Source organism: Melanotaenia boesemani, chromosome 14 (assembly GCF_017639745.1).
Source record: "Melanotaenia boesemani isolate fMelBoe1 chromosome 14, fMelBoe1.pri, whole genome shotgun sequence".
NCBI classification, from domain to species: Eukaryota; Metazoa; Chordata; class Actinopteri; order Atheriniformes; family Melanotaeniidae; genus Melanotaenia; species Melanotaenia boesemani.
The window spans coordinates 24,386,299-24,414,075 of record NC_055695.1 but is presented as its reverse complement, the minus strand read 5'-3'; the positions used below and the strand labels follow the sequence as shown (position 1 = coordinate 24,414,075).

Genomic DNA, 27,777 nt, shown 5'->3' with positions numbered 1-27,777 from the left:
CCCCTCACTGTTCTCATTTTAAAAGTTACTAATCTTGAAAGACATTCAATGAGAAGCTGTTGTTTAACCTACCCCATCCTATTTTTTTTATTTGTTTAAGCCAAGCCCATTACAAGCATGAATTTAATTAGCATTTTTTAATAACCACGGCTTTTACAAGCAATGCACATGGCTCAATTGAGTTCAAGTACATTGCACCTCATAAGCATGTCTTGTGTCTGTGCTCTGACAACTGTTTCCTAAATGGCATGCCATATGACGCCACTTCCACTCTTTGGCAATGCATCACCCTGCAATCAGCAACTGTTAAAACGTAACCAAACTGAACCAGAACTTGAAGCAGAGGGAGAGCAGCATCTGGCACTGTCCTTTGTGAGCAGGGGAGATAAAGAAACAGAGTGAGACAGCAAACCAGATGAGGTAATGTGTGTGACATTGCAGGGGAAATCTAACTTCACTTAGAATAAACTGTTAACACGTCTTGGCTTATTTTTATGAATGAGAAGTAAATCTGAAGTTTGACTCTAGTTCTGTACATTTTAAATGTTGTAAAACCTACTGAAAACAATACAAAACTGCAGAAGTACACTAAACTAGTCCATATATGACAAGATGCAAACAGAGGTATGAATAGGGATTTAAAGAAAGTAACACACTCATGCATACACACCTGTTCTGTAGACAAATATAACTACAGTGTTGCAAAGGAAAGTTGCAACAAACCACAGAGGAAAAAAGAATAGAGCTGTAAATAATTTCGAAATGATGAGATGTTGCCTGGAAGAATGGGGAAACACCCTCTTATTTTCAGCAACCACAGCCACATACAAACACTCCTTCACTCTTTTTCCATGTGTGTCTATTACACCCCCCCCCCCCCTGGCCCAGCCAGACCCTCACCTTTTTTTGGATGATATGGGGGACCCAGATGTTGCATTTCACTGGCCAATAGTGAGAAGAGAGGGGCTGGATTGGTGTGCACTCCTGATGCCCCTTCTTTTAAAAAGCTCCTGTCTCCAACTCCGCTGCTCAACTCACATGAGGAGGAACTGCGGCGAGACTCTGCTCCACCGGCAGCATCACTTACACCTGAGGAACTGAAGCAGCTGCGCCTGCAAGCTGAGGAACCAGCCATTTGTTTATTCTTAGATTTGCATAAATGCTGTAGAGGATCAGAGAGAGGGGGGACAAAAAAGACCATCTGTCACTACAAGCATTAGCATAATGCTGGAATTAATTAAACTGGCACTTCTCTCTGTCCTGGCCTCGGTGGCTCTGGGTCAAGGTAAGTGACAACTGATGATTCAGCTTCTTTTCATTACAAAGTTTAAAAATTGATGCAAGAACAACACAATCACAGGAAACTGCTTCAACTGCATATTTACACACAAAATAAGTTGAGTTTACTTCTCATCTCCCCCATGATTTTTTTGTAATAACATATGAAACGTAGGCCAGTTTCTGAGTAGTTGCACATGTGCAGAACAACTGACAGAAACTGTGGAGTTTTCTGTATTAATGGCATTTCCCTGTGGATGTTAGAGCAGGATGGTTTAAGACAAATGACTAAAGATAAGAGCAGTTGTCCATGTGTGCTTGAATTACTCATGCTGGGCATCCAGCTGTACAGACAAAGAAAATCTTACATAAAATCTTAAATAAATAAATTAAAGTCTTTTTCACTGAGACGATACCTGACTTTGTGGTTGCTTTGATAGCCCAGCTCATTACGTCTTAATCGCTCATGGTAGGACAGCAGCATGTTTCACCACTGTGATGATTACCATGTGGGGACGTATGAGGAGGTCATGAAAACTCTCTGTGGTGTAGTTTACCCACACAAAAAGCTCTGCTGATGACAGTAAAAGAGCTGCTAGTGACCAAAAGCTCTGGTGGCAGACTTTGTTTTCTTAATCACTTCTGCAGAGTAGTAACCAGTCTAACACGGTCATCAGCAGCTAAATGTTGCAATTTTCTAGAAGAAAGCAACACTTCAAATCTGATCTTACCTCAAACACCACACCTCTCACACTGAAGGTGCCTCAAACTCAAAGAACCAGTTCGGCTGTTCATTTCACGTTTATTCCTCAGTGTCAGATATCTACAGAGATGCTTCTTCCACATTACAAGTCCTTACTCCTCTTCCTCCACTACCAGTAGTTTTTCCAAAGCTGTCACTTTCTTTATACCTTACATCTGCTTCACATTAACTATTTTTTTTCCAAGTTAAGGAGTTGGCAGTTCATAAAGGCAATCAAGTGTGAAAACACCTTAATAGTCTCCATATCTTGTTGGGCACTGAGGCCTCAGCATCGTAAATGTCTGGCAGAGGCTTTATCCCACTGACTGATGAGTAAATCACAAGATGAGAGGACAAAGAAAGTAGATTTATAAACGGTGGTTCATACTGAATCTGACCAAGCAGAACATTCTGAACTTAAAATGGATTGTAAATTTTAATGTTTGACGCCACACTCTTTAGTGTTACATCTTTATCTGAAAGAAAGATGGTGAATTTTGGCCTTATTTTTCCTCTCAAATGCTGTACCAGCAGTCCCCAAAGATATAAACCCTTCACCTTGGAAACAAGGGGCAATAATCACAAAGTGAATGGTCCACTTTACCACCTGCTGGCTTTGTGCTTGCCTAAATGAGAAAATGGAATAAAAGGAGGAATAAAGAGCACAGGTAAAATGACTTTACCGTCCTATTTTCCCCCTTGTCAAATGGCCAGGCATGTCTCTCTTTCCTTTTTCCTTTTTGATGTCCATCTAAGCCCCTTCACAGCATTCAGCTACTGTAATGACTGCATGCCTCCATTTGCCTTCATTTGTTCACCTTTTGTTTTCAATCAGTCTCCCTCAGGTATTTCTCACAAATACTTTCCCCACCTTTCTCTCTTCGGCCTCTCCTTCACTTCATCAGATTCCATTCTTCACTTTTCTCTATTTATTTCTCTCTCTTAGTCTATTAAACACTGTCCTGGCTTTGTTCTTTGTCCCTCTCTCCAAACACATTAAACCTCACAGATTTATGAGCTATTTTCCTATTTAAAGGTGGCAGCTGTTAGTGAATGCCCACAGTAACTCAGGGAGGAGCACTGAGGTGTTACCACCTCTTTGCATGGATCTTCCAGCCTTCCCTTCTCTCCTGTTTGCATAATTTCAGTCAGACTGTAGGGCCGGTTCTCCAGATGCTGACCACTGTCTGCTTCACACAGAGCTGTCTGGCCAGCTCAGTTCAATGACTGATTGAGACAAGGACTACAACAGATCAAAGAAAAAGCACAAATCCCAATTAATGAAAGTCTCCAAGCCATATCACTTCTTTCATTTCTATTCCTATTCTACTTTCTGTGTATTAATGTGTACACACACATGCCAAGAACTGATTTATTGAAATATTCATCAGCTGCTTTCACTTCAGCCATTTCCAGCTCTTGGCTCTTTACCTGTGCACAGGTGCAGAGGTTCAAGAAAGGACGTTTAGTTATTAAAATGTGAAAATTTGACACTGCCAAAATCTTTTTAACAGCAACAGGGAGACATTGTGGTGCTTCTCAGATATCTTATTTAAAGAACACAAATTCCTAGTTTTAAATTTGCAAATCCTCATATCATGTGGTTTATTTGCATCATTAGCTGATGTCTGAGACAAAATAGCTGATTTTAAGCAGCAACAGATGTTTTAGCGCTCAGACAGAATTGCTAGAATGAGGAATGTTGGGGTGAAGAGCGAGATAGATGTTATGAGAATGAGCAGAGTCCTCCAAAACCACACTCACCTCTGCTAAGAAGCTAGCCAAACACATAAACAGCTTCCATATGACATGGTGAATGGATCATCACATACACAGGCCCACAATGAATTATCCCTCAGTTTTGTTTAAGCTAAATTCAAGTGCACACTCCTTTAACAAGCTATATCGACAAATACTGAACAACTCAATTCTCTAAGCAAGTTTTGTTCTCCCCAGTAGGCTACGTGACATAGGAGAGGGGGGCTGTTTTCACATCTTCAGGATCCAGACACTTCTATTTAAGCCTTGTCTGTCTGCCAACATACATCTGGCACAACTGTACCTCCCGAATATGAACCAAACTATTCTGGGTGCAACTTCATAAAGTCCTTCATTTTCCTTCTTTTCATGCTTCTCTTCAACAGCTTTTTTTATTAGAAACTGGCAAACACAGAAAACTCAGAAGTGAACGAGTGAGGCTATCCTTCACAAAGGCACTGATGCTTATTAATAGGTTTTCCTTTGTGCAGTCAGGCTGTAAACACACCTACTGTGCAACAGAGTGAACCTTTGTGACGTAGATCATTCATTCCAAGCTAAATAAGAAACAGTTGTCACAACAAACTTGTGGTGGGTAAAGATGGCCAGAAATGCAGCAGTCAGTGAAACGTAATCCGGCAGCTATGATTCAGATGAGGCTTTATGTTTCAGGAACATGACATGTAACTATAGAACAAGAGGCAGGTTTACTCTGTTGGTGCTACTGTAATGTATCTGTTACCAGGTAAATAGTTTATGAGGGTCAAAGTGAGGTTGACACAGGATGTGTAGGCCACTAGAGAGTTTTGTAAAGTGAACAGAAACAAATGTAATTCTTAAAAGACTAATGTTGTTGTTCTTTCTTTTCAACCAAATCCAAAGTGAACCAAATACACCTTAAATCAGCAAAGTTACTGTCAGAGAAGTGATTTGTAACGGAAAGACTTAGACAAATGCTATTCTTTTAACAGAGCCGTCAGAACAGAAAACGCTCAGTAATTCATTGGAAACATGGACAAAACAATAAACAATAGCTGTGAGAGAGATCCCTGTCCTCAAAGCACAAAACCAAACCCACAAAGCAGAAGTCAACGAGGTCAAACAAGACATACTGTACTAGTGAGGTACTTCATGTTGAATTTCTCTGAATAATGAAGAGGAAATCATAAGTTCTAACCTTGCTCCCTTTGGCTTGAGGCGCATGCGTTACATACCAGTCATCTAAAGTAGTGCCTCAATAAAATCCCTCAGCCTTTTAAAGTGTTAATATGCCATTGAAAAGCACAATAAGTTCTGTGAGCTGCGCCAGTTTATACCTGCCATAACTGAGGTCACTGCTCCAACATTCGCCTTTTGCTGCAGCTAATTTGAATTTCCTCTTTTAACTTTCTAAAAACCATTAGACACCCTGTAAAACTCTAGGACTTGTTTACTATTTGGTTTTTATTGTGAAACATCTTGAAATGATAATCAGGAGCCCAAGGCTCTGCTGTGAATTCAATTTGTTTTGGAGCGAGAAGGAGAAACAGTGTTATATAACAAGAGGAGAAATACTGCGCTGGGATTTCTTGAAAACAATTTGATGCACCTCATAGTGGATAAGGTCATGAGTGAGCTGCAAAAATATGATTTCACTGTTAATAAATTGGAACAAAAAAACTTGTTAGTTTTTTTCTTCTCTAATCTACAGGATGCCTGAGGGAATAATAGATCATGCACCTTTGTTAAAAAGTAATCTAAAAAAAATTTCAAAAGCAGAATTTGAAAAATATAATCCCACATCAAAGATAGCTAAAAGTCTTACATCTATATTTTCTTATTATTATTATTACAGACAATTGACATCAACATAGTTCATCACTCCTTCATTTCAGGCCTGCAGCACATTCTGATGGAATTTGGGGCAGTAAAGCTTTTTCCTCTTTGTAGTGTCACCATTTCTTCTTACAACACATAAAAGATATTCTGGCATTAACAATATAAACTGATGAGGTGTTCCAGTTGGTATTTTGTCCCATTGTTCCTGGAAGCATAGGCTGTGCAACAGTACTGGATCATCAGTGCACTTTCATCTTTTTTTTTAAAATAATTTTCCACAGATTCTCAGGAACAGATCAGGATTGCAGGCAGGCCAGTCCTGTACCTGTCCCTGTAAATGTTATCTAGAAGGCAACACATGCATCTCTCTGTACTTTTTGCTTTAATGCTTCTATCACAAATGTGTACCTTCATGAAGCCCACAGACACAACCCCTTTGCTGTCACAGAGCCCAGCTGTTGGACTTTTTGCTTTTAACAGTTGATTATTTTAGTCTTTGGTCTGGAGCACTTTGAATTGTCTTGTACAAGAGATGTGCTGTACAAATAAATTTGCCTTGCCTTGCCTTGGAGCAGACAGTGTGCTGGAATGCTGACTCATGTGATGGCGCATCTCAAAAGTCCCTGTGCCACTTTGGGACAAGGATTACAGGGTTTTTAGTTGTACATTTAAATTTTGAGCATCATTATTAAAATCAAAGTGCTTGACTAAGGTTTGGCACATTAATCCTTCAGCCTTGTGGTTATATTAGCTACTGATAAATGATGATACATAGCCAGCTAAGGCTTGCACACTTGCCCCTTATGCCCAAAAATTCCTTTAGATCCCTTGAATCATTTTAGGCACTGTAAAGGGAGATTAATTCCAGTCTGCATTAACAAAGTAAACCAAAGAAAAAACACACAAAAAAAAAACAAATGATGTGAAGTTGAAGAGACAAAACATGAAATGTCTCAGTTTCATCCTGTCGGCAGGCAGACAAAAGTTGAAGAATTTTTTCCATACTCTCCCAGTATTTTTTCTGACAAATAATTACACAAAAGAATGATGGGAAAACTATTTTATTTAACTCACTAAACTAAATCTGCAGACAGAGCCACATCTGCTAAACAGATCAGTATGAAAGCTTTTGATTGTGATTCTCAAGTCATCCCAGTGTGTCTGAGACACAAAGCCAGTATGGAAACCTAGTAATGGTTTATTCAAAGCTAGGAGCATAAAAATCAACAACAATGACGGTCAACTGACTGTCTGTGTTACCCTAAAAAGTAAGTCATGCATTTGTTGACAGTCAGTCTTTGTTCTGTTGAGGTTCTTCCTTTTGCTAAATCTATCAAGAAATGTAAATAAAATTTTAAAGGTTGAAGGAAAAAAAGTTGGCATGACAATAAAGACTAGAAGTGAGTCGTAAAACCAACAAGGACTCGGATCAAAATTATTCTCTGTGCTGGGATTCTCTGCTTATAAACTCAGTTGTGCCTGTGGATTTTGGACACACACACATGCACACGCTGAGGTGGCATAAGCTACTTTTTGTTTCTGTCACCGTCCATGACTTATTTTTTTTCCGCGAGTGAAACTCTGAGATGAAATGTCAAGCAAACAGCTGACGTTTTTCAAAACATGAAGGATTAGAAGTTGCGGAAAATGAATAATTACACATCAAACCAAAAAGGAAAATGTCACGGCACATGTTTTATAACTCAAAGAGCCAAAAATACAATGAACGTCACTTTTAATATATTTCTCATTCTTAAAAGGCAACATTTGTTTCCATCTTATTTCCAATGTGTAACAGCAGAGTATACAGCATATAACAATGATGTAAGACTGACTCAGTGACACAAACATGCATTGTTTAAAACATGTTCATAAGGTAGTGTATAATCATTTATCACACACACATACATGGATATATATATATATATATATATATATATATATATATATATATATATATATATATATTATTTATTTTTTAATTGCTTGAAAAAGGTTTATATATTTGTGTGTCTGTGTGCACTGAGGTTTCTGGGTTGACCGTTGCCTTACAGATGACTGAGTAAACTTATTTTTCTCAGCATTCTCTGAATAAGCAGCAAATTGTAACATTGAAAAGAGAAAGGAGATCCCAGGAGGACGAGATCTGACACACAGAGCAAAAATGAGGAGGATGTTTAAGGGCAGAAAATGAGAGCAAGATGAAGGCAAGTGGAAATGAAGGGAAAAAAGAAATGTTAAATACTGAGAAAGAGAAACAAGTTTTACACCATCCTGTGTTGATGAGGTGCCCAGAGGCCTGGACATTGTTTCACCCTCATAAAAAAAGTGTGTGATTAAATGGAAGAAAATAAAAATGAGTTAGAAAGTCCTGCTTGCATTTAAATAAAGATACAATTAAACGTGTGCACACTTGTAATTAGATTTAAATAACCTCTCAAATACCAGGATACAATAATGACACAAACATCCATGAAGCCCAGAAAATCTGGTACAATCCTAGATAATTATCTCAGCTGTCAGATCATTTAAACTACAGAGGAAGGCTGTGTGAATAAGAATAAAAATTAAACAGGCTAAAGGACTAATCCTACAACTTTAAAAAAAACTTTATTCTTATTGTTTTTTCTGTGTGCAGGATCTTTGAGGAGCAGGGTCCTGTCAGACAGAAGCAGAAGAGTGGCCTTTAATGTGTTCACAGACTCCCAGACAACAGGTAATCCAGCAGTGACTCTGGTTTGTAGCAGTCTTAAATTTTTTCACCCGCTGCAAAATGGAAACAATGTTCTCAACATGACAACATGCTGGCTATTGCAATTTGATTTTCTGATCTAGTGGGATTAGCATCATTATTGACGTGCAGCAGCAGTATCTATAAATTAAGCTTAAAACCATCAATGTTTGATGGTTTTAAGCTCAAAACCGCAGTTTGCATCAATAAATTCACTCCTTCTCTGAGTCAGCTCCACACTCAAAGATGTAACACCCCGCATACACTTCCTGGTAAAAGAACAAAGTCCCCACCTGAATTTAACTAAGCAAACAGGGACAGGCTTCCTTTTGGATAATTATGAATGTTCATCTTTCAGCTGCAACAAGTTATTAACCCCAACTGATGCAATGAGTAGCTTCTCATTTCTTAAACAGAATCTTTATATGCTGAAAGACACATCCTGCGGTCATAGAAAAGATGTTAGTCTGTTTAAGAGGGGTCAAATCATTGGCATCAAGCAGTGAAAACATATAAGGTGATTGCGGAAACTACTAAAATTGGGTTAAGAACTACAGCATTATTAAAAACTGTGAGGATAGTAGGGAACCATTGTCTTCCAGAAAGAAAGGTTAGAAAAACATCCTGAATGATGGTGATTGATGATCACTTAAATGTTTGGTGAAATCAAATGGAAGTAAAACAACAGTAGATCTCAGTAAGAACATTTCCACATGATCAGTGTAAAGGGAATTCAAAGAAATGGGACTGAACAGATGTGTAGGCATAAAAAAAACAAAAACAAAAAAAAAACACTAATCAATCAGGCCAACTGGAGAAATCCATTGAATACCAGTCTTAATTCAACAAACTTTTTATCTCTCCACAATTTGTCTAAGAACCATTTCAGGTTTCAAAGTAATTTTGAGAGCATTGTTCAAATATATCTGATTGCCTTGCATCTTTCAATGACAACAACCATGTGTAAAGTAACCACTGGCTTACCGAGTGGGCTCATGGTGGAAAGCTAAGCTGACTTACTGTTCTTTTTCATCTTCTTAAGTCCCCAAAGTCCCCTAAAGTAAAGTGACATTGGTGGCTGGATAGCTTGGCTGGATAGCTTAGTTGGCAGGTCGTTTGTCTCCCATGAGGGAGACCCAGAGGACGAATATTAGCACCTTCCAGTTGGGTCCTTAGGCAAGACCCTTAACAATGTACCACCTTCAGATGTAAGTCGTTTTAAAGAAAAGTATCTGCTAAATGACTGTAGAATAGACTAATGTAGGCAGATCAGTAATCATAGACATTACAGCTATTTCAGTTCAGTATTTGTTGGTAACCTGCTGCTCAAAGTAATAAATGCACTTATGACACAGATGGTCCTTGAGTTTACAATCTCACGATAGAAGCTGTAATTCTATCTTTTCCTTTCCAGAATCCTCATTTATTGTCTGCAGATGAAGAAAACGCCAAATATAAAGTAATTTGCTCTCAGGAGCATACACCTTCCACCAACTTCATGCCAGGTTTTTATTTTTAGAAGCCATGCTTAGCTTTGTAAAAGAATGGGTTTAATTTTATTTCCATTCCTCATCTTTCCCATGAAATTACCGGTAAGGTAAGACTGGGGCGTGGAGGGGGGGGGGGGGGGGGGGGGACCTGGACAATGCAAAGCTCCCTGTTATGCAAGAGGTCCATTTCAAATGGCAAACACAGACCTCCTCTAGAAGTCTGTAGCACATTGATGCTGTTTTTTTGTAATTAACTACTATAACTTTAAACACATTTATAGAGTTTGGGTTGTTTTATTTCTCTCTCTATCTTTCATTCTTACTTTTGGTTTTCACTCGTGTTCTCTCCATGTGCCTCCAGGTGTGACTGAGTGGACGTCTTGGTTCAACATCGACCATCCTGGTGGGAATGGAGACTACGAGCGTCTGGAGGCAATTCGTTTCTACTACAGGGAGAGAGTATGTGCGCGGCCTACAGCCATGGAAGCACGCACGACAGACTGGGTGGCAGCTGCAGACACCGGAGAAATAGTCCACTCCAGTTTGGAGAAGGGCTTCTGGTGCATTAACAAAGAACAACCACACGGCCGCATCTGTTCCAACTACCACGTTCGCTTTCAGTGTCCCCCAGGTAGTCCTGATGACAGCAGCTCAGGATTGTACAAGCTGTCAGTCAACAAATATTTGCTCTGCTTTCAGTATAAAAGTGGCTCATAATTCCAGCCCTAAGGCATAATCTGTTTATCTCTAATGTGTCTTTAGTGCAGAGCTATTGGACTGACTGGAGCGAGTGGGGCCCCTGTTCAACCACGGTTTGTAATGATGTGGGAATCCAGGTTCGGCAAAGGAAGTGTGTCAGCTCTCAGGCCATGCCTCTCCTGTTTGTTCCAGCCTGTCAGGGCCACCATTCAGAAAGGAGGGAGTGCTCCACCCCTCCATGTACAGGTGATCAACCAAGGATCAGCAGCTAGCTCATAAGACTATTGACTATAATTCTTTAAACTGAACTGAAATTGGGCATTTTTCAGCATAGCACTTGAAATTGGGAAATTAGATGCTAAAAATTGCTTCACAGTGTTTTAAATTATTCTACAATCTGTTTTTAATTATCCCAAAATAAAGAATAATTGCACCATTTGAGATATTTTTGTCCACATATTATACATATCATGAACAACAGTTTGCAATCAGCAAATGGATCATTAAGTGTGACTGAAGGAAAGGTTTATCATATCATATGTATTCAAACATTTTTTTTGTGCAATCTTTTGTGATTAGCCAAGTGGGGTCCATGGGGTCGCTGGGGGATGTGTTCAGTGACCTGTGGTGGAGGTCGCAGGACTAGGAGACGGACCTGCATAAGGGCCTCAGTAGCAGTTCAGTGTAAAGGACGGCCTGTTGAAGTACAAAAATGTGGAAAGGATCTATGTCCAGGTCTGTAAAATCACACTATATAGAACTGTTATACAACTCGTTACTCTGGTGACTTTAACTGCCTCTTGTACGGCGCTATGGCTCCCTCACAATAGCAAAATGCCAGCTTGTATGCACTGAAGGCCGTCCCAGTGAGGACTGCAGCCGCTGTGTGTGCGAGGGCCATGTTCTGCGTGGGGACGTCCGCAGCGTGACTGGAGTCCCTGTGGCTGGAGCCAGCGTGGCTCTGGCCAGCCATCCCAAAGCCATTCGTGCTCGTACAGATGCCCAGGGGAAGTTCAGGTTCACCGGAGTCTGTGCCTCCAACTCAACATTGATCACCATCAGTAAAGAAAAGTTTGCCCCAGTCACTGTTTCTACATCCAGTAACATTACAGGCTTGTCCTGGTTACAGACCGTCCTCAGATCAGCCGGTAAGTCCTAACAAATGAAGGAGTAGTTAATGAATAGACATCAGTGGGCTGTTCCTCCAAACACATATTCTAATCATTCTCATTCCAAAAATCATACTCACAGAGTGAAAAAGAAAACCGACAACTAAATAATTGTCTGAGCTTTTTAAATATCTAACATAACGAGGCTGCATGAAAACCAAAACTATAGCTGTGTTGTTTGTGGAAGGGTTAGTCCCTCAACAATTATTTTATTTATAATCATTTTACAATTGCATAGAACAATGTTTCATATTAATTGTATGAGTACTCTACCTCACTATTCTCACCAATCAAATTGAGATGTACATGATTTGTGCCTTTCTGTTTTTACAGAAAAGCCATACATTGTGAAGCACCCAGAGGACAAAGTGCGCTATGAGGGAGGACGGGTGCTGTTGTGTTGCACTGCAACGGGATCACCAGCACCTGACAAATATTACTGGTGAGATAAACAATGCTCACTCTTCTGTATGTCCAACAGAGCTTATAAAAGTATTTTCTCTAAAAACAACCGACCTGCTGCATAAAACTGGACCTATCTTGATCATAAATATAAACATATTGTACTAAAATCAAAATTTAAGTGCAATTCTGCATCCATAGTTCTTAACCTTTACCAACAGAGAAGTAAAATAAAGAGAACTTGCTTTCTTTTATTTTTTAAATTTATATATTTATCTATTAAGGTACCACAATGGAACACTGCTGGACAGGAAGGTGTATAAGTATAAGGAGGATCTCGTACTGCGAGATCTGAAGCCTGAGCAGTCAGGAGAGTATTTCTGCAAAACCAGCAGTCCTGCAGGCAGCATCAAGTCCTCTCCAGCTCTCCTGACTGTGATCGGTATGTATTAAATAGCCTCTCATATGGAAAGAGGCTCACATGCTTTTTATAGTAGGCTACATATGTAAACCAGGTTTTCTTTATTTATAAGTTTGTTTTCAGAGCCAAAAACTCAGGTTGTAGTAAGCTGCAATTTGTCTTCATCAGCTGTAAGAGAAAGTAATCTACTATGATGATAGAAAGCAGCTCATGGGGATTATAGCTCAGGATGGCTTTATTCTAGGGCATTTGCCAATGATGCATGTAGTCCTCCACAGGTTAAACTAAAACCACTGACAAAAAGCAAACAACCACAAATCGTTTGAGACCAGCTGCTGCAGAGATTGAAAATACACTTTATGAGGAATGCCAGTGTTGAGCTCCAACCAAGTCATCCATGAGACATGTCTGTGCATTAAGAAGAATCAAAGAAAACCACAGTGTCCTACAACTGAAGGAGAGAAAAAAACTCCAGTGCACAGACTCATTGGAAAAAAAAGGAGAAAAAAAATGAGCAAAGGGAAATAAAAATAATAATATCAGGACAATCTGTCTGCACCAGGAATAAGATTTTTATTATGTTTACATTGGTTGAAATTACAACTTTCAAAACAGGCACTTTTCTTCTCACTGTGTGGATGGCTCTGGCTACTATTCACACCTCTAGCCCAGTTTCTCAAGAACAGCCAGAGTTGAGATGAAACCCAAAACTGTCAATGAATTCTGTTTCTTTTCTCTCTCAGTCAGACAGTATGTGTTTCTATGTCTTTAGTGGAGAGCTACTCTGTGTGCATACACTCCAGATGCTTGGTAGTGAAGATTAACAAACATGGTTTTGAAGCCAATTTACCTCAGACCGCAGACAAATCCCTGCACTCGAAAGGTCATTATAGCAGGTGACACTGCATATGAGAAGAAAAACACCTGCACCTCTTGACAAACATGGCTTTCTACTCAGTTTCTTTTTCCATTTCATACAACTGTGAAGTTTGAAATTGAAATGATTCATGTGCAGAGGAAATTCATGTCCTCATGAAATAAAAAACAACAGCAGTAGAGTTATGAGATTATTTTTGCAAATTGCACTGATCCATGTGTCTGCAATTATCGACTCACTTGTGGAGCTTAACAAGGAATGCTTGACAACAAGCTTAACCATGATATCATGCACATTAATTATCCCACCAATATCAATGTGGACATTCGTTCTTTCCCGCTCCCAGTTGGAAGGTTTGCAAATAAATGTTCTCTTCAACTTAATGTCTAATTACCGTTTCATGCATGCTTTATGATCCAACTTGGACAGTTATGATTACTTTCACACCATGCAAACAGTCTGCGTGTAAGTCATAAAAGTTCTTTTCAAATACTTTAATCAAACAGCACAATCTCATGACATAGCATACATAGCAATTTCCCGAAGAAGGCTCAGAAACTGTACAGCTAAATTTTCCTCCCTCACTTCTCTTGTCTGACACAGCTCCCATAACTAGACTGGTGATTTTTCTAACCCTCACAAGACATGACAATTTTGACACAAGCAGTGTAATAATGTTTAACCCTTTGACTTTGGAGTGTGAAATTGCTGGTTAAATCCTAATCTACACAATCTTTTCTAAAGATCCATGGCAGAGTCAAAGTGACACAACCAGGATGCACTAAAAACAATATTGGACACTACTGTTCGTTGATGTTATCCTTTTTGCCAACAGAAACAAACATGCATGATTTCAACATAGTGCATTTCTAAAACTAAAGTAACAAGAAACATTAACCTTTAATGTTTTTTGTATTTTAGATGCCAAGTATTGGTACAGTAGCTTGTCTAATCAACAGCTTAATGGAACCTATTTTCTAATTTGCAGCTAAAGGAACACCAGCATGTAATTCTACACCTGAAACACACTTCATCAGACTGCCGATGGACTGTGTTCAACCAGGAACTGACTCCAAGTACTACAACGCTGCCCGCTGCCCTCACAACAAATGTGCTGGTTCGCTTGACTTTGATATGCGTTGCAGAGATGGAGAAGGATTCTGCTGTGGGGTCCAGCAGATGGAGAGTCAAGTTATTGACTGCGGTATCTACAGTCTTCCAATCCGAGCTGTAACACAATGCAGTTGCCAGAAGTGCGTGCAGCCGACTGTGTTTGTTCGTGGCAGAGTCGTCACAGCTGATAATGATGAGCCTCTGCGTTTTGGGCACATCTACATTGGTAAAGAAAGAGTAGGCACGACTGGATACCAAGGAGGCTTCACTTTGCAAATTACTCCTGAAACTCATAGGTTAGTGGTTAATTTTGTTGACCCAACTCAGCGGTTTCTTGATACTCCAAAAGTGTTTATCTTTGACAAGAAAGGTGGATCCATCTATCATGATGTGAAAGTGATGAGAAAGCAGACACCTATTGATATCAATGCTGGAGAGACCAATTTTATTGACTTAGGAGAAATTAAAGGAGAGGATCCAATAGGACAACTGGTCATTCCTGCCAATTCTTTTCATAAAGACAATGGAGATGTTTATGAGGGGACTGTTAAAGCCAGTGTCACATTTATTGACCCAAGAAACATCACTACAGCAGCTGCAACTCCTGGTGACCTGAACTTTGTGGACAATGAGGGTGATATGCTCCCTTTGAGGACCTATGGCATGTTTTCTGTGGACTTTAGAGATGATGCCAACAAGGAGGTACTTGGAGCTGGAGCAGTTCAAGTCCTCCTAGACACACAGCATGTTAAAATGGAAGAGCACATACCCAAAATGAAGCTCTGGTCTTTAAACCCAGACACTGGGGTTTGGGAGGAGGAGAGTGACTTCTCCTACAGCACAACAACTGGAGGTGGCCATGGACGGAGCAAGCGTGAGGAGCGCACATTTCTCATTGGTAACATGGAGATTAGAGAACGCAGACTCTTCAATTTAGATGTGCCTGAAAACAGGCGCTGCTATGTCAAAGTCCGTGCATACATGAGTGACAAATTTCTACCTGCTGAACAACTGGAGGGTGTTGTAATCAGTTTGATAAACTTGGAGCCCAAACCTGGCTATTCATCTAATCCTAGGGCATGGGGACGCTTTGACAGTGTCATAACTGGACCCAATGGAGCCTGTTTACCTGCTTTCTGTGATGCCTTGAGGCCCGATGCTTACACAGCTTATGTTACAGCAATGCTAGGTGGAGAAGAGCTGGAGGCAGCTCCTTCCGCCCCAAAGATGAATCCAAACATCATTGGAGTCTCTCAGCCCTACTTAGATAAAATAGATTACCAGCGGTCAGATCACGAGGATCCAGCTCTTAAGAAAACAGCCTTCAGAATCAATTTAGCAAAGCCTAACCAAAACAATCTTGATGAAACTAATGGACCCATATATCCATATCAGAATTTAATAGGTTGTGAAAATGCACCTGTGGATGCAAATCATTTTAGATTTTTTAGAGTGGAAAAGGACAAATATGAATACAATGTTGTTCCCTTTGAGGAGAATGACTTGACAACCTGGACAGGAGACTACCTCTCTTGGTGGCCAAACCCCCAGGAGTTCAGAGCATGCTTCATCAAAGTCAAGATTCATGGACAAAAGGAGGTGATGGTCAGGTCGAGGAATCTAGGAGGAACACATCCACAGACAAAAGGCCAACTTTATGGCATTAGAGACATTCGGAGTACTCGTGACATGCGAGAGGCCAACACCTCGGCTGCCTGTCTTGAATTCAAATGTAGTGGCATGCTCTTTGACCAAGCAGAGGTGGACAGATCCCTAATATCAGTTTTTCCACAGGGCAACTGTCGCAGGATTGGTATCAACAGCCTCCTACAAGAGTATCTCATTAAACACCCACCGGTTGCTCAAAATAATGAGACACACGCATTTTCCATGTTAGCTCCTGTTGATCCTTTGGGACACAACTACGGCATTTACACAGTCACAGACCAGAACCCCAGGGTGGCCAAAGAGATTGCGATTGGGCGCTGCTTTGATGGCACCTCAGACGGTTTCTCCAGAGAGATGAAATCAGACTCTGGGGTGGCACTGACCTACAGTTGTCCTGTGAGGAAAATTAACAGGGAAAGTCTTTTCCAGCGTCTGCAGACTAACCCGGGTCAAACATTGTCTCAGATAGCGAGGGAGATGAGGGAGTTGCAGGGTCAGCAGGTGCAGAGATCATCCACCCAGGTGGTGGCTTATCCTTCAGAGCAGCAGGGCAGGACCCAGAGTCGTAGAGTTAGCTCTACACCCAGGAGAAGAGCATCTGTGAGAGCACAGCAGCGCCAATAGATGCACCAAGATGTAAGTTTAAAAAGGATGATTGAGTGATTGATGTTTACATTGGTAGCAGTAGAAGGATGTTTTAAATGTTCTTTCTTTTTCATTACTAGGTAATGAACGGAGACTGACACAATGGCATCAAGTCCAGAGAGTAAAAGCTGTCTGATGAGAAGTGGATATTCCCTTTTGACTATGAAAATCACAAAACTAAGACAGACAGCAAGATATTCATTACTCTGATAATAACTTGAATTGAATGAATTTCTTTCCTCTCTTTAAAAGGCAAGTATCAATTGTCTATTTACTCAGAGACTGACATTTATTTAATTGGTCTTGTTCTTATCTTATGAATGACTATACAATGTTGGCCATTAACAATGGAGCTTCACAGATCTTATATGTGGTCTTCCACCTTTGTTGACATGTATCTCTTTTGGAGTCAACTCCAAACCTTCAAATACAGTCAACACCACGGTAGGCCCTGGACGCTTAATAAATAATCAATACTTTCCAATGAAATCATACTTTTAAAGATGTGAAAGAAAGCAACATGAAGTCCATCATCTTCTGCAATGGATACTGAGCCCTTTTTCTACATACTGAGACACTCTCCACCTAGGAAAGGCACATTCAAAACAGACAGTAAGGCATGCTAGCCAAGGAATCGAGGATATTTTCATTAAGTTAATATTATTGATTAGCTTGCCAAATTGCCAACTGTGATTCATTTAAGTACATCCTTCCATACCAACTTAACATGTGCAAAACCAAAATTGTCACCAAGACAAGAATGGATCACACTTGTAGCTGGCAGTCTAAAATTAAAATAATTGATAGAGAGGTAAGAAAAAAATGTCCTTTTCCTCTGAACATTCCATAAATAAATAAACAAATAAAAATAAAAAAGTTATCCAAACAATGTACTCCTCCCCAGTGTTACATATTCACAGCAAAAGGCTCATTCAGGGTTTAAGAATGAACTTTGTTTTTGTTGTTTGGTAATGTGTTTGTGAGCTCTTTGTATTTTGAAGTGCAATAATTATAATTAAACTTGAGAATAATTCAAATTCAGCATGCCCCTAACTCTTACAGTACATGTAAAATGCTACTGGTGAATGAAACAACTGTCATTATACAGTGATGCTTGAAAGTATGTGAACCCATATGAGCTTTCTATGTTTTTGCATAAGTTTGACCTTCATCACACAAGTTCTTTCAGATAAGTCCAATAAGTAATGTTAAACTGTATTTATTTATGGTGGAAATGATCAATGATGCACAAATGTGAGTGGAAAAAGAAGCGTCACCACTTTGTGCTGGAAAAACTGTAAAGAAACATCAGTTTGGAATATCTGTAGAAATATAATGTTTTGTTTTTCTTTTTGAAGGGTTAATGAACTTTCAAACACCGAACTGGGCAGCAGGTATTGTGCTTATGGAGTTCATGAGAGATCTTGCACAGGACTCATTTTATGTGATTTTCAGCCAATAATTGTGCTTTGTAATCATTCTTTGACTCTTCAACCTTTAATGCTTAACTCAGCAGATTTTACAAGTTTGTCCACATTATTTCTTTTAGTTTCTGAACATAATCTTGCTAATAGCTTGGTTAGTCTATTTTTCTATAAATCTGGTCTATGTAACACTGTAAGTGACAATGTCCACACATAAATTATAAATGTTTGCAAGTACTCAGATTGGCAGATTGTTTGATTGCTTTGCTATTTTAAATGGAGTCAGTAATAGGCACAAAGTTCACTTGGCATTAAAAGCTTGGAACATATTTGCCTGCAACATGGGCTTTGGCAGCCCCATAGAAGAGGCTGTTCTAGCTCAACTAATTCATATTCAAATCCAAAAGAGGCACTGTGGTCCATGGAGACACCAGGAGAGCTTGCAAGTAAATATAAGCTTAAAACTAAATAGATCCAGACTTCCACACACAGCTAAGCATGTTAATTTTCAGTAAACTAATCCTAGTAATCAACAACAAGTACAATCTGTAACACCTTAACCATTTTTGCTGACTTCTCCAAACACAGGCCTGTATAGAGTGAGGTTGTTGAGTCATCTAGGTTAAAAGAAAAAAAACCAAAAAATCCCAGCTGCATATGCAGCATCCATCCAGTAAGAAAGATGGTGATTGAATCCAGGTGTCGGAAGAGATAAGGCCTCTAAAAATGCAATGATGTCTGAGGTCAGATGAGGGGACTCAACAGATGTAGCACAAATAAAGGAAATGTTAAACCACAGACTTCAGAGAAAAGCGAATTGAGATTGTCTGCTGATGGATTTAATCATTCCAGACTACAGTTTGGCAGAAGGAAAAAAATAATGGGGAATGTTAGTGGTATTAGGCCTCACAGTCTGAGATTTATAGAATCTCCAGCTTCAAAAGTGTTTGCAGATGAAGGAATGCAGCATTTCTTCTGAGAATACTTTAACTGGAGAACTGGATTATTCATGAGGAGAGTTTATCAGGAGTCCCTGAATGACAAGGAAACAATAACAGCTTAAGTAAACTATTATGTAAGGCTTTGCTTGAGAAACTTATCTGTGCTCTATAAATAGTTATTTTGTCTTTGGAGAACCTCAAAGGAGATTAAAAAAAAAACCTCTGCAATGTTGATTTAATGACTTGAGAAAGTTTCAGAAGCCTTTTACATCAAATGAAGAGAATTTAAGTCTGAATCCAACATTGCATTATTAATCGCTAAAGGGAAGGGAATGTGCATCTCATTAGTAGCAATGCTTTATTTTTAAAAAGTGTAAATATAAGCATGGCTTCATGAAGCTTAATGAATTTTTCTTTTATGCTCTTTATTAATCATTTAATGTTTGGGAAACAAAGCAATAATTGTTTTGTGTCATAAGTAAGTTGTGAAGATCAAGAACAGATTTATTCTGTCAGTTAAGATGAATTATAAGTACTGCAAACACTTTGTACATAAGTTACCTTCAAAGATATGTTTTGCAAATGTTGCCACTTTTGCAAAGAACCAAGTTTGGGAAAGTATTTTAAAAAGTCCAAAATTAATTGGCTATGTGCTGCAGTTTTAGTAGGTTTAGTAGTGTGTAGTTTCAGCTTTTAACTCTGCAGCTGGGTACTACGAAGCAGTATTTGAGGCAAGTTAACTTCAGGGTCAACCCTGGATTTTCACTTCAGTTCACTTCTTAGTGAACAAGCTTTGTTCACTAATGTGCTGGTTCCTTTGACTTAGTGGGTTGTATCACAGTGGGAAAACTTCTCTGGGACACATAAAGTGCAACATCTAATCAATTAATTCAGAAAAAAAATTAAAAAGGACATCAATTCATGGACAGTGAGATAACTTTCACTTAAAGCAATTTCATAAGACAGATAGCAGCAGAGAATACTGAGTATAAATAGCTCAGCATCTAATAGATTAAGACTAAAACTTCCTCACGCGCTGAAATAATACACCTTCAGCTAATCCATTTGATAAAATACATAGATTATTCTGCTTTAATGATGATGCTGTGATATTGATCTGATTCATTTACAAATTCATATGTTGTTTTATTTTTTATTCTTTCCTTCCTGCTTCACAGGTGTATTGCTTTTAATGGCCATATATGATTGTGATTGGGAGTGTGTGAGTTGATAACCAGCGACATAGTACCATTTAGCGAGATCAATTCAATTCAATTCAGTTCAGTTCAGTTCAGTTCAATTCAATTCAATTCAATTCAATTCAATTCAATTCAGTCAGTATTCATTAAAAAAATAATAGCCTCTCTAAGAAAACCAAGATATGCATTAAAACTTGACTTTTATTCTACACCCCCATCATGAGCAAGCTAGGGCCAGCAGGTGACTGCTGCAATCTCCATTGTTAGGTTTAAATCAGAACACCCAAAGGTACCCTGGATTTGCTGAACCTGCTTCATAGCACAGGTCTCTGATCAGAATAATAAAATGACCACAAACCCTTTGCATCTTTTCTGTGGCGGCACATAACATCTTCATATTACATGCTAGCATTGCTGTGGTGGACACACAAATTCCCTGTTTCAAGTCAGTTACGCAGACTGACAAAAGTTCTCACTTAAAGGTAAAATGATGAATCACCACAGCCGTCTCAATAAGGAGATCAGGGTTTGTCTCCCTTGAGATTTGCTTGTAAAAATAATTGTTTCATCATTCAAGGTTTTCAGGAGTAAAATTGTTATCAGTCACAAATTGGTTATAAGTTTAGCTAACAAAACAATGTTGTTAAATTGGTTGAGAATGATCAACCTCATCAGGAAAATGACAATAAAAATAGGAGCCCATTATTATGATGGGATGAATGAGGTCCATGTAAAAACAATGTTCTTTCAAAAGCCTGTGGAGGGACCCATCACCATGGTGACTAAAACTGTAGAGAGAAGCTAGGTACCTAATGCTATGTGCTGCCATCACATAATGCAGTATTAAAACTGACCTAGCTGTTTTTTGATTAAATATTAAGTACACATATTTACCAAAATATTGGGAGCATTTTTTTACTACACTTTGTTATTATTACAGTTGTTGCTGTACTGAAGTATTTAGTGCTTAGAAACGAGTGGATGCTCAGATTTACTGGATTAATTTATAATCTTTGGGGACAACATTGTCCTTACAAAATCTCCTCATAGTCCTGAAGAATCTTTTATTTCTTGGAAAGCCATTTGAAATACAGATGCATTGCACCACACTCGAGGCAGAGCGGCCTCTCTAACATTTGATTTATATCACAGGAAACATCTAAATATGCAGGACTGAGATGAACTAAAATGCTTTAAATGTTTAAAAGGTATTAGTGAAGTTGATCTCTTTTATAAACTATAAATCATTTTCCATTTGTGTCACAGTCATGGTCTCATTTGATTTGAAAGCAGAAAAGCAAAAGTCTGAATCTATTAGAGATGTACAGCATTCATAAGAAATTTACAGATTGTCTGATCTCGCCTTTGTACAATCCAGGTGGTCTGTAATGAACGAACTCTTGACAATATTCTAACACATAATCATTGCATGGTAATGATGAGCGCTCATTCTGAATTATGATTTTATGTGTAAATTGCGTACTGTACTGAATCTGCTATAATTATATGAACAAAAAATTGTAAATAAAAGATTTTGTGTAAACTTTTTCATTGATATATCTCTAAATTAGAAATTCAGAATTAGGCCAAATCACAAAGTTTTAATGCACATTTCCGAAAATAGGAAAAATTATATATTTTTCTTTGTTTCCCGTTTCCTTTTTGCCTTCGTGTATTCCTGGGATGTCATGCCAAGATGTGAAAATTCATAAAACACAGAATTGTGAATTATTTTGACTTTTATACTGACACAAAGTAGCTTAATCTCTATGGTGTTACTCTTCAGGTGAAAAGTTATAGCACTATACACTGAGACCTTTGGAGCACATAACAGACATTTTCATCAACTGGAATTATAATTGCTATAAAGTTGCACAACAGTGTGCGCAGCAGGGAGGAAACCCAGTGTTAAGCCTCACTGTCATAGACACATTCATGACTGAGCTCCATACATTTGCCAGCAAATGGGACTGGGAGAAAATATAGTGAGTGCCTACTTTTGCAGCAGAGGAGTAAAGAAAACACACTGGCATCACTGTGCACATGCATACACTTAGAAAAACGCTTTTTTTTTCAGACATTGGTCCATTTCAGGCTGTAAACCTTCCTCCGGCGCCTAACCAGCTGTTTCTCTTAAATCCCACTGCGTCAGTGGCAGACAAACCTGCCTGTGCAAAAGCCACGAGTGAAGAGTAATGCTGATGGAGACGTTTCTGCACGGGAAATGCCACCCATTGTAACCACAGTGCCCCATTTTCTGCTCTTTTGGCTTGAACTCTCATTACATTAAATAAAAAAAATAGAACATCTAAAAAGGCCAAAGTTTGAAATGAGTCTCTGCTGCATGACATCACTGAAATGAGTGTTTAAACTAATCCAAGGCCTCAGAACTCAAGAGGTTTAAGTATGAAAGCAATCTAACCATTATGGGCTAAACAATTTTAATGTGACTGTGTCAGACAGATTACTTTTGTAATGTTTTAGCACCTGGAAAACAAAGTAATTATGGGTCATTTTTACACAAGTGCTTGAGTGAAAGCTTTATAGAAGGACATTCATGGTCAGCATCTATCTTACCAAGAGATTAAGATAATGGTGCACAGTTATAAGTACAGACTACAAAAAATGTCACTCACTGATTTGTGTTCCTAAAAAAAGAAGTGAGCCATTCTGGCTGCTGCCATCTTTATCTTTGGAAACTACCCTGTACAAGTCTGACTGAACTTCAGAAACTTTGCAAGCCACCTTCAAGGCAGCTTGATAGTCAGACTTCAGTCTGAGGGAGGTTAGTGAAGAAAAATAAAAATTATTTATCGTAAAGTGGTGGCAGCTTTCATTGTAAAAGTGATATATCATCAGAGCTGGTATTTAATAGTCCTTATAACCCTGAGGGGTCCAAGTTTATTTTGGTTGTTTGAATATATTTGATTTGGCCTTTATGTACCACAGCCAGGTTTGGTATCCCCCCCCCCCGCCAGCACAACCTCACCTGTATGATCGGAAAATTATCGTTACACTTCAGCCTATTTTCTTGACATATTGGGCCCAAAAATACACAAATAATCATGTCCACATTGAAAAACAGTAGCATTTATTACAAAATAAACACACAAACACCACTGCTTTCCTTTAAGAAAAATAACAAATATATGCCTGCCTATCCTTTCCCACCATTATGCTTGGATAAATATTTTGGTCTTCTCATATTCAAATGATCATATCTGTGGTTTTACATGGTCTATCAACATCATACAAAAGCTGGGAGAGTTTTAAATCTGCACCACGCTATGAAGCTGACAACAGCGCTCCAGGGGGCTTTTTTTTTTTTTTTACGGCGCTGTAAAAATGTCACGTGACCTGATCATGCTATCTGTGCTGTACTGCATGTGCAGAGTATTGGAAGTAACAGCATTATATATACAGACTTTATTTGATAAATACCTGGTTACTTAAAAATCATGTTAAAGTTGACCAGCTAGTTAACAAGTAGAGTAACTCTTACCAATGATGCTGATGAGAAGGATGCTCTTACTTCTGTAAACAGACAGTCCTGGATCAATATATGCTAGCTTTAGCCTCAGATTGACTCTCCATCCTTCTGTTTCATATGACAGCAAGTAAAGAGAAGCCTTTAACGCAGAGTCATGCACCTTACAATTTGGCAGAGTGTAAAGGCAGAGACTTTTTCTAAGGATCTGTGATCAGGCCAGCATGACTGAATCACATAATAGCACCATAACCCCAAAAAAGGTTTCCTGTAGAGCTGATGTCAGCTTCACTTGGATGTTCAGATCTGAAACTCTCACAGTTTTTGTTTAATGTTGATGGACCATGAAAAACCAGAGATATGATAGTTTGAATTTGATAAAGTAATAAATTGGCAGATATCGGAAAATTCTTGTGTACCGCTAGAGGTAATGTGAGTACCACCAGTGGTTAGCATCACACAGTTAAGAGAACCATGGCCCTAAAACTTGAATAAAGCAAGAGGCCATAAACATATAGGGAAAGTTAGGTAAATAAAGTAAAAGACATTTAAAACACATATTTATTCTGTAATATTTCCATAAGAAATAATAAAATTTATTTTCCCAAATTTCCCTCTTTATGCTGCTTATATGCTGCTAAGTGTTTCATAAAGATCCGCTGTAGGTCTCAACTCCACATGTTCAGTGCTTGTGATGATTCTCTACCTAGAATGCTAGCAAGAAAAACAATATAATGATGTCATGTCCTCTTCACTCAATCTTCTCAATGCAGTCCTGAGATCAGAGCAGTCAAAGCAGAAGCAGCTCTGAGAACAAGAGAGATAAGGCTCTGGAATGTTTTCGGATGACTTGTGTTTGTGGAAAAAGTCTTAAAATAAGGATGAAGCAGCTGTGCTGAGGTAATTCAGTTTTTCTTATCCACTGGAAAAGGTTTTAAGGAGAGATGACTTGCATGCTTCACGTATACGTTGCCATCCTCCAGCTTCACTTCATACACTTGTTGCTGTAAAAAACATTAAAAGAGAATTTAAAGACTTGAGCACTGGAAAAAAAAGAATGATGTTGAACTACAGTGGAAACAAATCAATCCTTAATGTGTTGGATACAAATAACTGGAAAATTTTATGCATATTTCAGTTTCTAAAATAAAATGTCTAATTTACTTTTGTAATTCTGATTGATGGTTTTCACCTTAATACATATTTTGTATCATGTCACACTTTATCTTGTTGGGCCAACTTTAGCTTTGGTTACAACCATTTCTAGATTTCTAGTTTCTAGATTTTTTTTTTTTTTTTTGCCAAGATCCTGTATTAATGATGAGAGAGTCAGATGTGCATAAAGTCTTCTGCAGCACACCACAAAATTTCTCAATAGGGTTAGGATCTGTAATCTATGGTGCTCAATCCATGTGTGAAAATGATGTGTCATGCTCCTTATCCCACTCTTAGAATTTATGTTGGGAAAAACCAGGTCAGTAAGGTTATTTGGGTTGTCAACTGCTTTTTTATTTTTTTGGCATGGGTATGTGTATATATGAATATGAGATTTACCTTCATTTGGTGACAACATATATTATTATAACCAAATGTGCACACTAACCTGTAATGATGTCCCTGACTTCCCAGTTCTGAGATCAAAGTCATAGTCATGCCAGGGGCAGAAGACCTGCAGGACTCCGTCCGCCTCCTCAATGTCCCCCTCACAGAGAGGACCACCTGCGTGTCCACACAGGAAACAGTTAATAACAAACTCTTATCAAAACATTCCCCCTTCTGGGAAAATGTGATGCTTTCAGAAAACATAGCCGACAGGGGGCAGGTGCAAAGAATCACGCTTATGAGAGATCGATGAGGCATTAACAGATGTTTTATGTTTACATTTAAATAACAAATGTGCTTGACTGTCGCGGTGAGATGAGAGGTTAACTTTAGACAGAATGAAATGTGTTTAACTTATTTATTTATTTTTTTTTATGTATTTATTTTTTTACCGGAGTGCGCACAGCGGGCATCCATGGCAAAAAACTCTCCCTTCGCGTAGAAAAGGCAAACATCAGCGTCGTAACCGAGAGAGGAGTACATTAGTCGGCAGCGTTTCTTGGAAAGCTCCGAGGCTGGGCCTATGAGCCTCCATGAAACAGCCTCTGTGTTTCCCTCTTCATCTCCGGAGCCAGAAGCCATAAATAACAGCGAAACGATTTTGGTTTGGGTAATTTGCGCAGCTACAGGCCTCCTTTTCCCCCCGAGTGCGAATGATTTTCGCTGTTCGCTGCGTGCAAATGTTCCATATTAACCACCAAGCGAATGATTGCGCCGCTCATCCGTGCGCGGAGTGAGCTGCTGCCTGTCAGCAAAGCAGCCAGGACCCCGTCACAGACAGACACAGCTCCTTAAAAACCCGCATCTCAATGAATATGTCAGTGACAGAGCTAAAGCAACATAAAGCAGCAGATATATCATTCACAAACCCATATTTAAAATATATGAGAAATGTGTGAATCTGATGCAAGCCACTAAGCAGCAGTTGGAGCAAAATTTCTTCTTCAGCAAAAAGCTTAATAGAGACGGCTGCACAGCATAAATTACTTATTATGAATGGACCCAGACAGACCCTTCTTGTTCTTTGATTACGGGTCAGTCTGTAACATTAACTAGCAGTTTTAAACAATGCAACCCTGAAACATTTCTGTATGCTTCTAGGGTGGCCTGTTGAGTTTACTGAAAACATGTCCTCTTGGACATGTTCCCAAGAAGTGTGGTAACTGTGGGGCACAACTTTTTATGTAGTGTAAAAATAGTTGCAAATAATTTCTCAATTATCAGGTACAAAGCCTGTTTTTGTTCTTTCATGGCAGCAAAGGCTCCAAGCTGCAGTGTTGCAGACAGGTATTTGGCTGATTTCCTCAGACTGAGGTTTTGTTTTGTCTTTTTTTCCCACCGTGCTGTCTCTTAGCATTTTTACAAATAGTTTTGAGGAGTCTGTGTTTCCACTTGTGCTTTAGATAGACAATTTGATGCTGTCTTTCACTGCAGGAAATCTCAATTAAAGTCAGCAGCGCAGTATCAAATAAAGATCCAATAGAGCAGATAAAACTTCTGTCAGCAACTTTAACTTTGCTTTATACTGCTGTCCAGGTCTGTCAATGACAGAGATTGATGACTTATAATTATCACCAGTGCTTAAAACTAAGCTTTCAAATAACTCCCAAGTTGAGCTATTTGAAACCATGAATTTGTCCATTTGGCAATTTAAAAAGAATAAAAAATATATAAATAGTGATCTGTGTTTCTTCATCGATTGTTCACATTGTTTCCATTAGACAGAAATAATGCAACTGTGAGCTTATAACTTTTGTGTCTAGACTGGTGTGATGCATAACAGAGGCTGCCTGTTTGGATTCGTGACTTTGAGAGACTGCGTCATGTAAGGTGCTGCATGAGCACAGAGGGAGGCAGCAATGCTGTAAGTGTTTTACAGGCAGGATGAAAGAAAGCTTCTGCATCTTGTCAGAAGTTGCGTCTGAGCATAAGTAAATGAGAAGAGAAAGGAAAGCCAATGTAAAGAAATCTGAGCTAAGTGACCAAGTTATTAATAATGCATCATTCTCAGCAGGCTAAATTCCAACTGTGAACTTCATGAAGTAGCAGTGAAGTGAGTACTCTGTAATATTCTGCTTTAACAACTTTTTGAATTTCATGTTTCTTTCATTTTATCAAAATACCAGAGTTAAACCCAACTAACTCTAAAACACACCTGGGAATATTTTGCCCTGTAGCCTCTCCTCATACAGCAGGGTCAAATTGGAAAATCACCAGGGGTTTATTTTCAGCTGCACTTCCAAGAGTTACTTATTAGAAAATAAAGTCTAATATTGATGAAGTGGGTTAAACTGGATTCACCCTCCCAAAAAA

The 27,777-nt window shown here is 38.9% G+C and overlaps 2 protein-coding genes across 2 annotated transcripts; one reads left to right on the top strand and one right to left on the bottom strand.

Moving 5' to 3' along the window:
• The first annotated feature begins 1,088 nt into the window (after positions 1 to 1,088).
• cilp2 (cartilage intermediate layer protein 2) lies at positions 1,089 to 21,954 on the top strand. The gene is made up of 10 exons (XM_042007411.1): positions 1,089 to 1,285; positions 8,235 to 8,312; positions 10,179 to 10,448; positions 10,580 to 10,762; positions 11,096 to 11,251; positions 11,347 to 11,664; positions 12,019 to 12,127; positions 12,372 to 12,529; positions 14,374 to 16,802; positions 16,892 to 21,954. The coding sequence occupies exons 1-9, from the start codon at positions 1,225 to 1,227 to the stop codon at positions 16,788 to 16,790; spliced, it is 3,750 nt and encodes a 1,249-aa protein (XP_041863345.1). The 5' UTR covers positions 1,089 to 1,224; the 3' UTR covers positions 16,791 to 16,802; positions 16,892 to 21,954.
• Positions 21,955 to 23,708: 1,754 nt separating this feature from the next.
• si:ch211-212d10.2 (uncharacterized protein LOC557710 homolog) lies at positions 23,709 to 26,284 on the bottom strand. The gene is made up of 3 exons (XM_042005268.1): positions 25,857 to 26,284; positions 25,466 to 25,581; positions 23,709 to 24,866 (listed from the first exon to the last, which is right to left on the bottom strand). Exons 1-3 carry the CDS (start codon positions 26,044 to 26,046, stop codon positions 24,768 to 24,770), a joined length of 405 nt encoding a protein of 134 aa, XP_041861202.1. The 5' UTR covers positions 26,047 to 26,284; the 3' UTR covers positions 23,709 to 24,767.
• Positions 26,285 to 27,777: the final 1,493 nt, after the last annotated feature.